At 35.1% G+C, this 14,991-nt stretch overlaps 1 protein-coding gene across 1 annotated transcript in view; it reads left to right on the top strand.

The window, feature by feature from the left end:
- COL25A1 (collagen type XXV alpha 1 chain) overlaps positions 1–14,244 on the top strand; it is a 446,466-nt gene extending 432,222 nt beyond the window's left edge. The window contains exons 35-37 of the mRNA XM_072810760.1: positions 3,330–3,407; positions 5,308–5,346; positions 9,124–14,244. Of these exons, the coding sequence (XP_072666861.1) occupies positions 3,330–3,407; positions 5,308–5,346; positions 9,124–9,126 (120 nt within the window). The 3' untranslated portion in view covers positions 9,127–14,244. The remainder of the gene's footprint in view (positions 1–3,329; positions 3,408–5,307; positions 5,347–9,123) is intronic.
- The last annotated feature ends 747 nt before the right edge of the window (positions 14,245–14,991 follow it).

Here is a 14,991-nt window from a genome sequence, read left to right as displayed (position 1 = left end):
CTCTCCATTCTAGCATGTGCCTGTTTGATTTTTCTCATGCCGTGTGCTTTGCTGTTCAACCTATGCGATTCTTTCACACATCTAATTTTTCTTCATCCTGTGCTCCAAAAACACACTGATGCCTGATCTAAAAAGCCAGGTCTTCACAGAGGAATGAAGAAGGCTACAGCACTAGAAATAAGGGCATGGTCTAGCACAGAAGGAAAAAAATTGCAGTGTCCTCATAACCAGGCTTACCTGACACCAATTTGTTGAAAGACGTGATGTCCAGGCATTCTTGAAAATGAATTTAAAAAGGTGTTTATTATGTTAAAGTAAAAATTAAACAGCACAGATCTGCAAGAGTTTTCTGGAAGAGCTCACCTAACCCTGGAAAGCCAGCATCTCATTTATATGCACAACATTCCCAGTAGAGAGATAGAAATCCCAGTAGAAAAGTTTAAAAAAGTTCTTTTATTCCGAATTATAAATTCTAGCTATAAAATATACATGTTTTGACTTGAGATAAATTGTACATGCAAGCATTTAGCTCAAGGTGGAGGTGCTTTAAAGATTCTAAACATTTATCATATATTTACTTAATGGGTTGCATGAATCTAAAATCTTACACTCAAAAGCATGTCACCATTATGCAGATACTCATTTTAATGATCTTGCAAACAAAGAAGAAATTACCAGTATTAAAACTTATGAAAACATAAAGCTACAAATGTAATCCTCAGAACAATGTTAATCACTCATACAAAAATATTTCCATACTTCAGATTCCATGATTAGAAGTTTTATATTTAGGAAAATTAGATCCAAATGTGAACACTTTTTGTGTATCATTCTTTAACATGGGAGATAAAAATTAGCAAGAGCCCTCATGTGCTCATATGCACAAGGGCAGATGGTTTGGTGTCGCATAGGGAATCCCTAACTGTTACAAAATTACGTTGATCAATAATAATGCTGATTCATTATTCTTTGTATTATAGTGTCTGTTTTCCATAAAGCTTGAGGTCCGCTAACATATCACTGAAAAATGATTCCTATAGCCTGTTAGAGTCAGCATTCATAAGACAACACTTTTCTGTGGAGTGATTAATCTCAGTTGATTTACCAAATAATGAACTGAATTCTAAATTATTAATACCCAACACACCTGTCTCACCAATGTGATGAAGAGTCCACTGCCTCCGAGGAGAGAAGAGCTCACCCAAACAAGTTTAAATCAATTTACATCGTGGCATTGAAGTTATTTGCTTAGGAAGGATGTTGACCAATCTTGCATGAGTGAGCAATTTAGTCCTGAGCTCCCCTCCCATCTGACTTCCTGTCACAACTGCTCTCACTTCACCCTAGTTTCTCAGGTCTTCATCTTTGATCATGATTAACTAAACCACACAGAATTTCTCTCCTTCCCCAGTATTCAAGAAACCCAAGTGTTTTTGATTCTGAGCCTTCTGATGCAATCTTTTTGGCACACAGGAGATAAATGAGGAGCTTTCACTCACACAGTCAGAATGAATGTATTAATTTGAATGCTTATCTCATACATATCTTATGTATATGTATTTGAATATTCATGTTGTTTTGCTTCTGAAATTATTCACTTTTATTGTAACTGCCTTCCTGAGTGCAGAATGAATACACTAATTTAAATATGTATTGCGCAGTATTTTGTATTCTGTACAGCACCAACTTCTTGTCTATAAATATGCAGAGATATTTATGTTAATAAGAAACAGCTGAGGTGCATTCCTTCCTTCTCCTCCTTTTGCCTCCTTTCCTTAATTCCTCCATTCCCATGATCCATGCAGATTTCCACGCCTCTACCTTGATTCCTAAATACTAATTTCCATGGCTACATTCCCACTATGTAATTATCCTGCCTACCTCATTTTTAGTATTAGCTCAACTGAGTCCAAACTGCTTTTCCTCTCTTGAACAGATTTTTTTTTTTTTTTTTGGCTTTTGTTACATTGTGAATAAGCTGGAAACTCATTTACCATTGTGAAAGCCTGGCATGAGATCTGTAAGAGTAAATTAAAGAACATCCTTGGATTTATTAGAAATAAGTCTGTTTCTCCAGTTGGTTTTGCTGAGAAGTATTAGCACTTTTGAAACTTGTTTACCTGACTTAATAAAGAATTTGCTTTTAGTTTCCTAAAAAATAAAAATCTTAAAAGAAATAGAAGCATATTATAATATACTGAATATTTCGTAATGACAACTACAAAAAATAATGTCCTAAAATTGGATTATGTTTCCAAAAGATAGAAGCTGTTAATATTCTTTCCTTTTCGTCTGGCTCAGTGTGGCTTTCATCTGTCATAGGATTAGGAAAAAAGTAAGCTGACAAGGTATTGAAACTTGGGTAAAGTATTCATTATTCCTCTGAATTTGACCTGCCACTGGCTGGCTTCCATACAGTTGGTATTTGTTATCTTCACCAGACCTATGGAGGAAATACTTCATTCACCAAGACCATGGTGCTAGGGTCTAAGTCAGCACTTGATGTGTTGGCTTTTCAGATCTCCTTCTTTCATCTTGTTGAGTATCTTAAGTAAAATCCCCTGTATCATTGCCCAGAATCCATTGTCACTCTGAAAGTACAAGTTATCTTTTATAATATCATGCCTTCCCTAAACCAGAAAACAGTGGTAAATGCCCTTCCAGACTTTTATTGGCTAAACCATCTTTTGAATCGCCATATTTCCCCCCTCAAATAAAACCTGTCTTTTATTTAAACCCTTATATCCACAGGGGGAAAAGGGAAAGAAAGGCAAAAAGGGGCCTAAAGGGGAGAAAGGAGAACAGGGTGCTCCTGGATTAGATGCACCTTGCCCGTTGGTATGTCTGACTCGTGGAGCTCTGTCTCCAGATACCATGTATGAAGGAATAAACTGGGAGAAGAGCACGCTGGAGGGACCCGTAACAGCAGGGGTTTTGATTGGGGGTCAGTTAACACAGACTTTAGGGTACTACACACATCTATCTCCGGCTCTCCCGGTATATTCCACGCCTTGTCTCTGGCCACCAGCTCTGCTGGATTTTCTTGGCACTCAAGTATCAACGTGCCACTGGAATGTGAATATAGGATCTGAAGAGGAACTGGTGCATACTGGTCCATACCATTCAAAAGAGAAAGTCACTGTTCCCAGATAAGCCCTAATTATAGGCATAGGTCAAGCTCTTATCTGGTTCAACTTCAGTGGATGTTACTTTGTCCTTCAGAGTTGCTCCTCTCCCAGCTTTTTGTTATTGTAGTTATTTCTTTAGCATAATTTGTGCCTAAGTGATTTCTTGTGTTAGTAACATTATGAGTTAATCTTTACAAACAGGGATTCCGTGGCGTTAAGGGGGAAAAAGGGGAGCCAGGCCAGCCTGGCCTGGATGGGCTGGATGCCCCTTGCCAATTGGTACAGTATTTCTCTTTCCTACCACCCTGCATGCAATTCCTTTGTTTATTACATATTCATCTCTATCAGTGTAAAGTGGTACTTCTGGAACAAGCTTTACATGATAAACACACTACATGCATGTGCATGAACAGCTCCTTCAGCATCTCTGTGGGGTGACGAGAGCACGCAAGCATTTCCACCAAAGACTGCAAATTAACTTCCTGACATTGTCTCACAACTGACAGGACTGCCATGTCTACATTCTGGGGAATATTAACCTATTCAATAAATATTAAAGAATACAGTAAAATTACATTAAAAAGTCTTCTCTGTAAAGGTACTGCTAAGGCCATAACTTTGGATTGTACCCCTAAATTTAGCTTTTTTTTTCTTTTTCTCTGAAAGAAATAAATGTATTTTTGCCTCTTCCACTAAATTTCTGTGAGGCCATAAAAAAGGCCAGACCGACAGAGTTAAGCTTCTGTGGTCAAGAGTTAAGCAGTTCAAGGGAATGCTGTTAAGAGACCATAGGGAAGAAAACCAAGCTAAGAGCTTCTAAAGATGGTAATAGTCTGCAGCCCAACCCTCTTCTTTGCCACATAACCTTTTCAATGTAATGGTCTCTCCTTTTGAAACTCACTTTCCTAAAGTAGACAGAACTCCCCTATCCCCATTGGCATGAACTCAAAATCCTCCTTATACTAAAATCTAAAATTCTACTGGGTGATCCTCTCCTTGTACCAATCTGGCATTACCAAGTTTCTCCCAAGTATATAGCTATTTCAAAGCGTTTTGGTTTTTTTTCTTTTTTATATTTAAAAAGAAAGTATATTCATACTTTCTGAGGTATCAAAGAAAACTTCTTAGGGTTGTTTTATACTTATTGATTGTTATACTTGGTCTGCATGTTCTTATTCTTCAGTGCTAAGCATGATTTTTTAAAGATAGAGTTCTATTTCTTAAGCTTCTTAAGAGATTATATTTATAGGAAAAATGTATTTGATAAATAATTATGATTGCAAAATCTCAATAGGAGTGCCCGTCTTTTATTTTGTTTGCTTGTTGTTAATAATAAATAATATTTTACAATCATTTTGTTAGGGGAAAACACAAGCATGTCTCATAATATATCGACTCTTCCTGCCTTATTTCTATCATTTGTATCTGAAGAGTGCTTGTACTTTAAAGGAAAGCAAATTGTGCAACATTTAGGAATCTCTTATTGATTCAGAATTGGTTAACCAGCTTCTACAGAATTTTTAATTAAAAAATTGGTGAATGCTATGGATGACATCTTACTGTAAAGATACAGATGGACTGCCGATCTTTTAATTATTTGGATGCATTCTACTATATCTGACTTTCAGTATAGAAAAGTAAAAGATACTGGCATGCGCAGAGGTACAAACTTCAGATAGAAATGGCTTATCATTGATTATTCATTATTATCATATATATTCAACCATAGACCATAGTGACCAGGAAGACGAGTTGTTCCAGTTTATTTAATAAAGATAACTGTGAAATGTGTTTTAATGAAATTAAGAGAACTAGTACAGATTTATTCTCTAAAGGTGGAACTGAGTAAGCTTTGTAAATTACTTGCTCAAAATGAGGTGTAATTTTTGCTGTGTGTATTTTCAAAATGTATCCTCACTCTAGAAAACATTTGAATTTTCTTCTTTTTAACTAGTGTTTCTATTGGGAGTTGATAATTAGAAAAAAAAATGCCTGTGACTACAGGCACCTAGTGAGTAGAAATCCATTCTATTGGGAGTTGATAATTAGAAAAAAAAAAATGCCTGTGACTACAGGCACCTAGTGAGTAGAAATCCATTTAAGCTTCTGAGCATGTGAATTATGAAATATGTTCACTTTTGCGGAGCCTGAGGATTTCTTACTCTTCTCTTTAAAACAGGGGCCAGATGGATTACCCATGCCTGGCTGTTGGCAAAAGGTAGGCTTTACAGAATTATTTCTAAAAGAAGCACTCCCTCTTTCTCTTCCCCTGGCCTGGCTTTTTCCATTTAGAATAGACCTTTTGAGTTTGATTCCTGGACGTTATTTGGGCATTAAAAAGCAAAAGATTCCATCTCCAGAATATCTTTTGATTAATATGTTTACTGCTGATTTCCTCCTAAACTGATGAATGAAAAAAGTTCTTAACAAACATTATAACTTGGAAACCTTCCCTATCGAACCCTTTCTGTGGAATGGAAAGGGGCAGTGCATCTTGACAACAGTTTGCTTATTGAATCAATGAACTCCTTGTCTTCCTACTATTTAAAACTATGCTTAATTGTGATTCTTTTTCTATTTATGCTCAGTTACGTAGGCAAACATGCAAAATACATGGTAGAGCCCTGCCAATATTAATCATGAAGCTGAGAAAGCAGAAAGTGTAAGCATGAGGTTTTTTTCTTCAGGGATGATTTATTTAGGAGAATCTGTTTATTGAAGTTGGTGTTTCTTATGATTCTCATTCATTCTAGCCTCTTCAGCCCCTGGATGCTGTGTATATATTCAGTGTGGAAGGGAATGTCATAGAGAACCTTCTCTGTGCAAAGGCTGTATGATGAATATGATGGACCCTTTCATAAGGGGATAGCATTTTACTTAATCCTCACAATAACCCTTGTTATTATCCTCAATGACCCTGATGAAGAAACTGAAGTTCAGAGAGGTTAAGTAACTTCTGAGGGCAAGAGCTAGTATCCAACAGAACGAGAAGTGGGCGGTGGAAAACAATGGCAGGACTTTAAGCAGGGAAGAGATCTGTAGGCGCTGTGCTAGTTCAAGAATCCCAACCCTCTACACAATAATGGTGTGAACCTAATTATAAAGAGCTGTGCATATATGCTACTGAAGGATAAAGGAATTCCACTGGTGGAAAAATGAGTTAGGGGAAAGTATCAAGCTGCTTTGATCATTTTTAAGTTTTTTCTCTAACACCTTGTGGCTTATTGAGTAATTTTTGACAGGCATGCCTCATTGGCAAAACTATACAGAACTCTAGAGTTGCAGAGAGATGAAGGGAAACTTGACTCTCCTCCGTGGGTCTCATCTCCTCAGCTCTGTTGCTGAGGAGATCCTGTTTAACTGACTCTCCCGTTTAGCCACTTCCCCCCCCCCAACTCTGCCAAAGAAAGAAAACCTTCTTTGTCAGGAGTGTCATTTATTTAGCAGCTCCCCATACTCACTTTCAGCCTGTCAGAGAATTAGCTCAATCACAGCTGGGGTCAAGGGATTCTCAGGAAGGTGGGCCTATCATCATATTCTTCTTCACCTGAGAAAAGTATCCTTTCGCCATCAGAATCCCCGTTCTCAGAATCTTGAATTCAATCCTGAGCTGGAATTACCACTTGCTCTTTAACCATTGACCTGTAATCTAATACTGTAATGATTTTTTAATACAGTCCTAGGTACACTTTACATAGAGGGAGATGCTGAAAGGCTTACTTTATCCAGCCTTCTGACAGAACTCAGCACTTGGGTTTACATAATTATTGGCTGCTTCTAAATCACTTCCTTTTTGTGAGGGCGTAGTGTTAATGGCACCAAGCAAAGGATTCATCTTTTTGGTTCACGAATGGCCAAACCTAGCAGTAATATGAATAGCATCAGAAAATCAGAAATTTCCCTTTATTTTTCCACAGAATAGACACTATATCCTACATAGGATTAGGGACTTCTTAAATCTAACAACTTTTTTTTTTTTTTTTTTTTGAGAGAGAGAGAGAGAGGGGATAGGGAAGAGAGGGAGGGACAAGGAGAAAGGTAAAGAGAATCTCAAGCAGGCTCTATGCCCATCATGGAGCATGACACGGGTCTCAGTCTCACAACCCTGGGATCATTATCTGAGCAAAAATCAAGAGTCGGATACTTAAATGACTCAGCCACTCAGGCGCCCCTCTAACATCTTCTTGTATAAAGAACTCAATAAGAAAACTTCAGTACTGCTTACCACGCTCCCCAATACACACAAATGTAAATCATTTTGATGATCAATCTTGCCCAACACCTCCTCACTTCAAAAAAAGAACAACTAGAAAATAAAATGTTCTAAAATCTCTTATGTAATCAACTTAGCTCTCTCAAATTATTTTTAAGTGATTTTTTTTAAAAAGGGCTAGTAGAATACTTCTAGTTTGTCCTATTTTATGTGGACAACCCTTTTAAGCACTATTATGTTTTTCACTAGCCTCTAGAGCACAGTGGTATTTGAAAAAAATTCAGTGTGGTAGCAATGTAAATTACTGGGATTAATGAGCAAGTCTCCTTGGTCATGCTACTCTCAAAACAAATTTTTTCATGCAAAACTATTTGATCTTTGTTTAAATTACTTTTCTTTCTAGAAACAGTTCTGTCTTCTAAATTTTGAATAACAATGTACAGTTCACAGCATAATTCATACAGTGAATAAGTGCAGAATTTATGGTTAAGAAACTACTTTCAGGCTATTAAAGTTATCCATCTGCATCAGAGATTAAAAACTATGTAATAGAAAAATACCTGTAGGCTTCATAATTTTTTGTTTATCAGATTCCTTTATTTATTCATATTTTTAATGTTTCATTAAACTTTATTTTGTGGAAGGTTTGCAGCAAACCTTTCTAAAGCAAGGTGACAGATTTTTTTTTTTTTTTTTTTTTAGTTAGGTTTTAAAATCTGGAGTGGGGGAAGAGAATCTTTAAAATTCTGTAGACTTTTTACAAAACATTGGTACTAAAAAAAATACATCTCTTTGAATTTTGAGCTAAGTGAGACTTTAGGGAAAGGAATACTTCCATAGGCATATCTCTAGCATAGACATGACATGCAGAACCATTGAGTGATCTCTGTGTCTCTCATGAATAAATAAATACAATCTTAAAAAAATAAATAAATAAGCATTGAGTGAACTCCATCTCTGACTATCGCAAAGTACATAGCCTCTTAAGCATATCTACTATAGTGTCTGTTTTATTTGGAGAGAGAAAAACAAATGTTTTTAATTAATGAACTAAGCATTCTACTTTTCTCATTAGGTTTTTGGTTTTTGGTATATTTGTTTTTTGAAAGTCAAGGTTCCCCAGGTCTGCTCTATAAGTTTATACCTTAAAGACCATGGTCCCTCTGTTCTCTCAGACTTAACTTGAGTTCTAGGAAAATCTTAATAATTATGGCTGCTCAGAACAAGCAACCAGAGATTTATGATACATTAGATGACCATGGAACCTCCAACACAGCTTGAAGACCTGATAGCAGGCAGGTTTACCATGCACACCATCCGCAACAGAGTAGGGCTAGAAAAAGGAGAAGGGAAACAAGAGTCGAATGACAGTAGTATTATAGCCAGGTGTGGGTGAAGTAAGTGCCACCAGATCCCCAGCCTCTTCCACAGTGGATTTTAATGATTGAGAAGATTATATAAGTATAGGACGTGTATTTTACTTATGGCACATATATGATAAAATTCTAATTTTCTGCTTTCCCAGAATTGTTACTGAGACAAACACCACAAACTTTTCAGTGGCAAAAGAAAAATGTACATGGAACCCAGGCTGGAAATTTTAATAACCCCCTGGAGTTTTAGAAAAGCAATGTTTGGGACACATATCATTTGTCTCATTAATTAAAAAAAAAAACTATATTCAGGGTTCTACCAATTTTCTTAAAATGAATGTTAATGTGGAATTCTTATTCCAGACCACTAATTCTATGTATGTCTCTTCTGTTATTTGTTTTTCTGCAGTGATGAATCTAACCTCCTGAGCATGAAGTTGTATATATAATGGTCCACTTTTTATATTTATAGTTGAAAATCGAATTGCAGATTTTACAAGTCTGAGATATGTTTACATATAGCTGCTTCTTCCTGTTTGCTGTAGTACACATGTCCATCTTTACTCCACTTACATCTGAAATTGGACAATATGTGAAACCAGTGAGAAGCCTGCAAAAAATATAGATCAGTATCTCTTTATCTTATGTGAAGATATGTATTTAAATGGACACTTCAGTGATACAGAATGATTGTTCTTGCTCTTTTCTTACTTTGGGCTTGTTAATTGCATGGACAAAAAAATGCCATGAAATAGTTTACATGAAATTGTGACCAAATATGGACTCAAAATTATGGAAATGTACTATACTAACTGATTATAGAGTTTATCGTCTCATCCCTACTCACTTTCACTGTAGCATTGATTCGTGCCCACACCACACATTGGAACTGACTAAAAAAGCATGACCGTGTGCCAACCTGCTTGTTGTTCGATGCTAGCATGCCGCTTAATGAGTCCTTTGATCACATCTGAGCTTTTATTTCTTTTGTCATCTCAAGGGGGTTACACCATGGCTTATTGCCAAAAAGAGATAAGGTGGCGAAGAGCACACACACAAATGGTCTTATATTTTGAGGGAGTTGCAGTCCCGACTGCAGATCTACAGCTTCCAGTATTGTGGGCTCACATGGCCACCTTGGTTGAAATATCAAGGGGTTAAGCTGGTTGCCGCCACTGTTTTTCCTTGGGCTGCCCTTGGCAGTGAAGACAAGGGAAGAGGAACGGTTCGGCATCCTGCGCTGTCTCTGCTGTGACCAAGTAGGAAAGAGGTTTACAAATGCTGGCACCCAGAACAAAAGACTTTTCAAAAAATAAACTGAATTCCAACAAGTAATAATATGGGTGCTTTTGGAAACTGACGGAGGCATACAGCACTTCTTTTGGGTAGGAGATTCTTGGAATGGCAGCCCCTATTCCATCCCACCAAAGAGAAGGGGTACCACTCCCGAAATAGGTTGGCTGAAATAACCTCTTCTGAAATTTAGGGGAGCTCACCCTACACGCTCTATCGAAGCTGATGCTCTCCTTCCTGCTGAGATCCAACCCATTTCAAACATTTTCTACGAAGTTCTAGAAACAGAAAGATATTTTTCATTCTTTTTTTTACGCTTTTCTTTTCTAGTCCCAGGAATATTAAGAAAAGACTTGTTTCAGTTTTTGTCACATTTATTTTGAACAATTTTTTTTAAAGGAAAGTCTTCAAATCCTAATAACTTGGTAGCAATAGTCAAGGTGACTTTTTACTAACTTCTCTCTTGTTCTGAATAATTGAAGAGCATATAAAAGAAGCTCCGCTTTCAATTCAGTCATTGTAAAGCATCAAAGTTAAGCGATTTCTTTAGTACTTTTTGGCTTTTTTTCATATAATGACTGTAACATCGTGATCATCAGTTAAGGCAAGATTTGGTCACATTTGATAGTATTAACTCATTTCTATTTCTTATCATTCTATTTAGATCTAAGTTTTGTCCATATTTAGATTTATCTTTTTTTACATTTCTAAATGTTTGTCTTATGCACAGACCAAATCTGTATCTCAGAAAGCTGTGAAATATAGTTGCCATAGAGTATTTTTTTTCATCTACTTGCTCAAAACTTACTTAATTGTATTAGATTGAGCATTTCTTTGCACAGTAAAGAGTTGGTAATATGTTTTGAAATGCTTATTCTGAGTGGAAAGGTTACATTAGGGGAAATATCATCAATGAGGAGTAGTCACTCTTTCAGCCCATAGGACAATATACTTTCTCTTCTGACTTAATGCCATTTTGTGGGGAAATTTCTAGTTCCATTCATAAATTTTCACCACCAGAGGGGAAATTAATTCACTGGCTTATGGTGACAGCAGTTAAGATATGACCGTAAGACAAAGATCCTAAGATCGTTGTGATCGCTTTCGTATTATTAACCAAATGTTCAATTATACAAAATGCCTTCTTTTTATTTCTAAATAAGTTTTCCAGATTGGGAAGATGTCCAAATTATTATATCAATCTAGTTGGTAACATTTCTAGTAACATTCCACACTTGAAGCCAGTTTGGCATTTTTAAAACAATAGAAGGCATTTTCTGACCATCTCTTGTTTGACGTGGTTAGGAAAAAGTATTGTTTGATGTCTGAAACAATTTGTCTTACATGATTTGGAAAAATGAACAAAAATGGGTAGAACTACTGTCTCCAGGAAAACAAACAGTAGTGTCTTGAGAAAAATCTGGTGGCTATATTTCTATCTTTCTTTCTACTCCTCTGATAGAAAGAGGTATTGAGATGAATCACTATTGAAAACTTGCACAGCTTCAAACAAAATACCTCAACATCAAAGAGAAACACTATATACAAAGATTTTTTCTTCAACATAGCCCTTTAAGAATACTCTTGTGTCCTATGTGTATGTTGGGTTTTTTGCTCTACAACTGATTTGACAACATTGATTTTTATTCTATGAGTAAAGGAAGCTGTAAACTTCTGTTACATTTATTTCCTTGGGAAAAAACAGAGATGATAGTACTCCTTTTTGTTCAGTGGAATTATTAGGTCTTAACCACCATGAATACTCTTAAACTTTTGATTACTAAAATATTTACAGCCATCCGTTTTGTCGTCAATGTAGAGAATCCTCAAATAATTGCTGAACGAACTGATAAATTATGTCTGCTATATGTGTTAGCAGATACCTATTTTTCTTCAAGATTTCCAACCTTTAATTTGTATTATTGGATAGGGAATTGAGAAAAAAATACATGAATGACACATTAGAAATAAGTTAAGAGCTACTTCTATTTCTGATAAGCATCTTTTAAGGATGCCAAATTGGTATGTGTTTTAGCTTTAGAATTGTTTTCTATTCATGTTGGTGCTAATGCATTTCTTTTTTCTTTATGGACAATGCAACTCTACTATGGATAATTTCATTTTTCTGTTTAATAGCATTCCTAAACTGTTAGTGTGTGATTTTATTTTTAAAGTTCATGAATTTGCTGTAATATGGTTCAATGACCAGACTTTCTTAATGTAAAAAAAAAAAAAAACAAAAACAGTGTACCTATAGATGATGTGTGTTTACTTGGATCACAGATCCTTTTATTTCATGTTCATTTCATATACCATATGCCTTTATCAACTTCTATCCTCCTTTTAAGCTAATTTCATTTCATTAGTCTGACAAAATCAGTGTTAGAGACATCTAACACATCCATAGAGTAACTGACACACAAATATACCCCAATTTTTCTTCTAGTTTTCATTTTTGTTATGAGAAGCTGTCTTGGAGGATTTTTCTTTCTTGTTTGATTTTATAGAAAACATAAGAGTATCTTGGATTTCTACCAAAAAAAAAAGTCTTCTCTTGAATTTACTTTCTGTGCATGATGTTCTGATGGGACAGTAAGAACTTATGCATCCATAGCTCATTCTACAGGTCCTCTGTCTACAATGAATATATATGTCTGCTAGTTTGGAAAATGATCAAATCAACATGTCAAGACCTATGGAAAAATTGTCCAGTATCTTATGTTTTTATCACTTAAAAAATGTGCTTAATTTTCCAAGGTTTTTTTTTAATGTTATTGTTGTGCCATAAGGCGTTAATACTGCTTTTCAACCTTTTTTTTTTTTTTTTGCCACTATATATTAACTTACCAAGAAATAAGTTATGCCTGAATGGCAGGTGGTGTTTTGATCTTCTAGTAAGCGATCATAGAAACATGCAGAGATTGATATTTGAAATCTTGCTTTTCTCTATGTCTTTATAACCAAGTTATATTAATAATTAACATTACTAAAATGAACTTAGCTAATTTCTACCAAAACAAACAAACAAAAAAACTCTGCTATCTCTGAAAAGTCAAGTCCATAGCAATCTAATCTTATATTCTCAAAAATAATAATTAAGAATAATCATATGTGAATCTGGCTATTAAAAATCTTTCGTTTCTTGTGAAATTAACATACCTGATCGATCGATTATGATTCTGCTAAAATTAATTTAAAATATAAGGACCTTCCACCCTTCTTTTTTCCCATTTTTTGGACATACCTTAATATTGGTTAGATTTCCTTTATGCCATAGCAGAAATAAGCTTCAAAATTAAATTTTTGGTGGATTTTGCTTTTGCTAATCCAATACTGAAACATTTTAATGGCATTTCTGATTTTTTAAATGTATTTAATTCATAAGATTCCCTATGCTGCTTTATCGACACAACTGTCCTTTGGAGAATAGGGAGACTTTTTCAACCTGACCTGTTGTTTGATTTATCGATAAAGTACCAACATTTCTCAAAATGCAGTAGATATTCTCACATATCTCAGAAATATTAATAAATTGGATTCACAAAAGAATGTCTTACCTATTGACATTTATGTGAATATTCTTTATACTGTTGTAAATGTTTCATGCGACTTAATAACATTTTAAAAGATGTATGTATCTGATTTTCCCTTAGAAAATATTATATTTTTATTTGTATTTTTTACATTTTAAAGTTCATCTCTATGTGTAGCTATTTTTATATTGCCAAAAAAATCACATAAATACAAAATAAGAGGAAAATGCAAAAAAAAATATTTTGGCAAGCATTACACTGCATATTTTTCTTAATATTTTGTGGGCCAGTCTCATGTAATTGATTATTCTAAGAATGTGTTGTGTCTTATCACTGTAAATATGTTTTCACAAACCTGTTTTTCTCAATACTGTACATAATTGAAAGATTGAATTATCCTTGTTTGATTTCTTATTTCATTTTCATTATAAATTCTCCAGCTGACATTGCTAAATCAAAAGACGTGCGGTTTTTGATTTGCAGTTTGGAGATAATTGCATTGTGTTCAGTTTCTAATTTGTTTTTATTTGCTTTTTTAATTTGTTTTCAGGGTTCTTAGTTTGTGAGAAGTTGATCTTCAGAATTATTTTTACACTATTTATGACTTATTTTCATAATGTAAAAAGTGTGTAATTATTACAATATTAATCCAAACAATGGTAATGAATTGTATTGTTATAAAGCTTTATTGATGTTCATGAACACCTTGGCGTGTTTTCTCTGATTTAAACACAGTCCATAAAGACTTTTATTCAGTTCTTCTACAATATTGCAATGTCAACATTCAACTTAGTGCACTTTGTTCACTCCCATGAAATCCAAGTTTTTATCTCCATCACAGATTTTCTTCCAACTTCCAGACCAACTGTGATGGCATGTACTCCTGGATGTCCCACATAGCTTATCACCTTCACCTACACATCTGGTTCCTTCCAGACTTCCAGATTATAGTGAATATACGGCCCCCACCTGCCATCCACACAACATAGTGGAAACTTCAGAATCATTCTAGACACTGCCTACCTCTTGTCACCCACTCTTTCCCTCACATAGCATCTAATCCATTACCAATCCCTTCCATGCTACCTCCTAAATGTCTCTCAGATCCACTTCCCCATTTTTTATCCCCATTACCATTGCCCTTGGTTCAGGCTTCCCCCATTTTTTTTCTTGGACTTTTAGAAAAACCTTCTAACTGGCCTCCCTACCTCTAATAACCATCTCCTCTTCATATCATACTCTATGTCACCCTGAAGGTAATGATTCAAAGAAAGCAAATATGGCCATGTCTTATTTACTTGTGGATTCATCCTCCAATTTTATTTCACATAGAATTTGAGGCAAATTAAAAGAATGCTTATAAAGAAAGTAAAATTTATGAGTTTAAAAATAACCAGGAAAACCACGTCTAAACCAAGTACAAGATCACAAAGAAAGTTGTGATGGAAATA

This window comes from Canis lupus, chromosome 33, assembly GCF_048164855.1.
Source record: "Canis lupus baileyi chromosome 33, mCanLup2.hap1, whole genome shotgun sequence".
NCBI classification, from domain to species: domain Eukaryota; kingdom Metazoa; phylum Chordata; class Mammalia; order Carnivora; family Canidae; genus Canis; species Canis lupus.
Note: the sequence above shows the minus strand (reverse complement) of the source record. Positions and strands in the feature narration are given on the sequence as shown.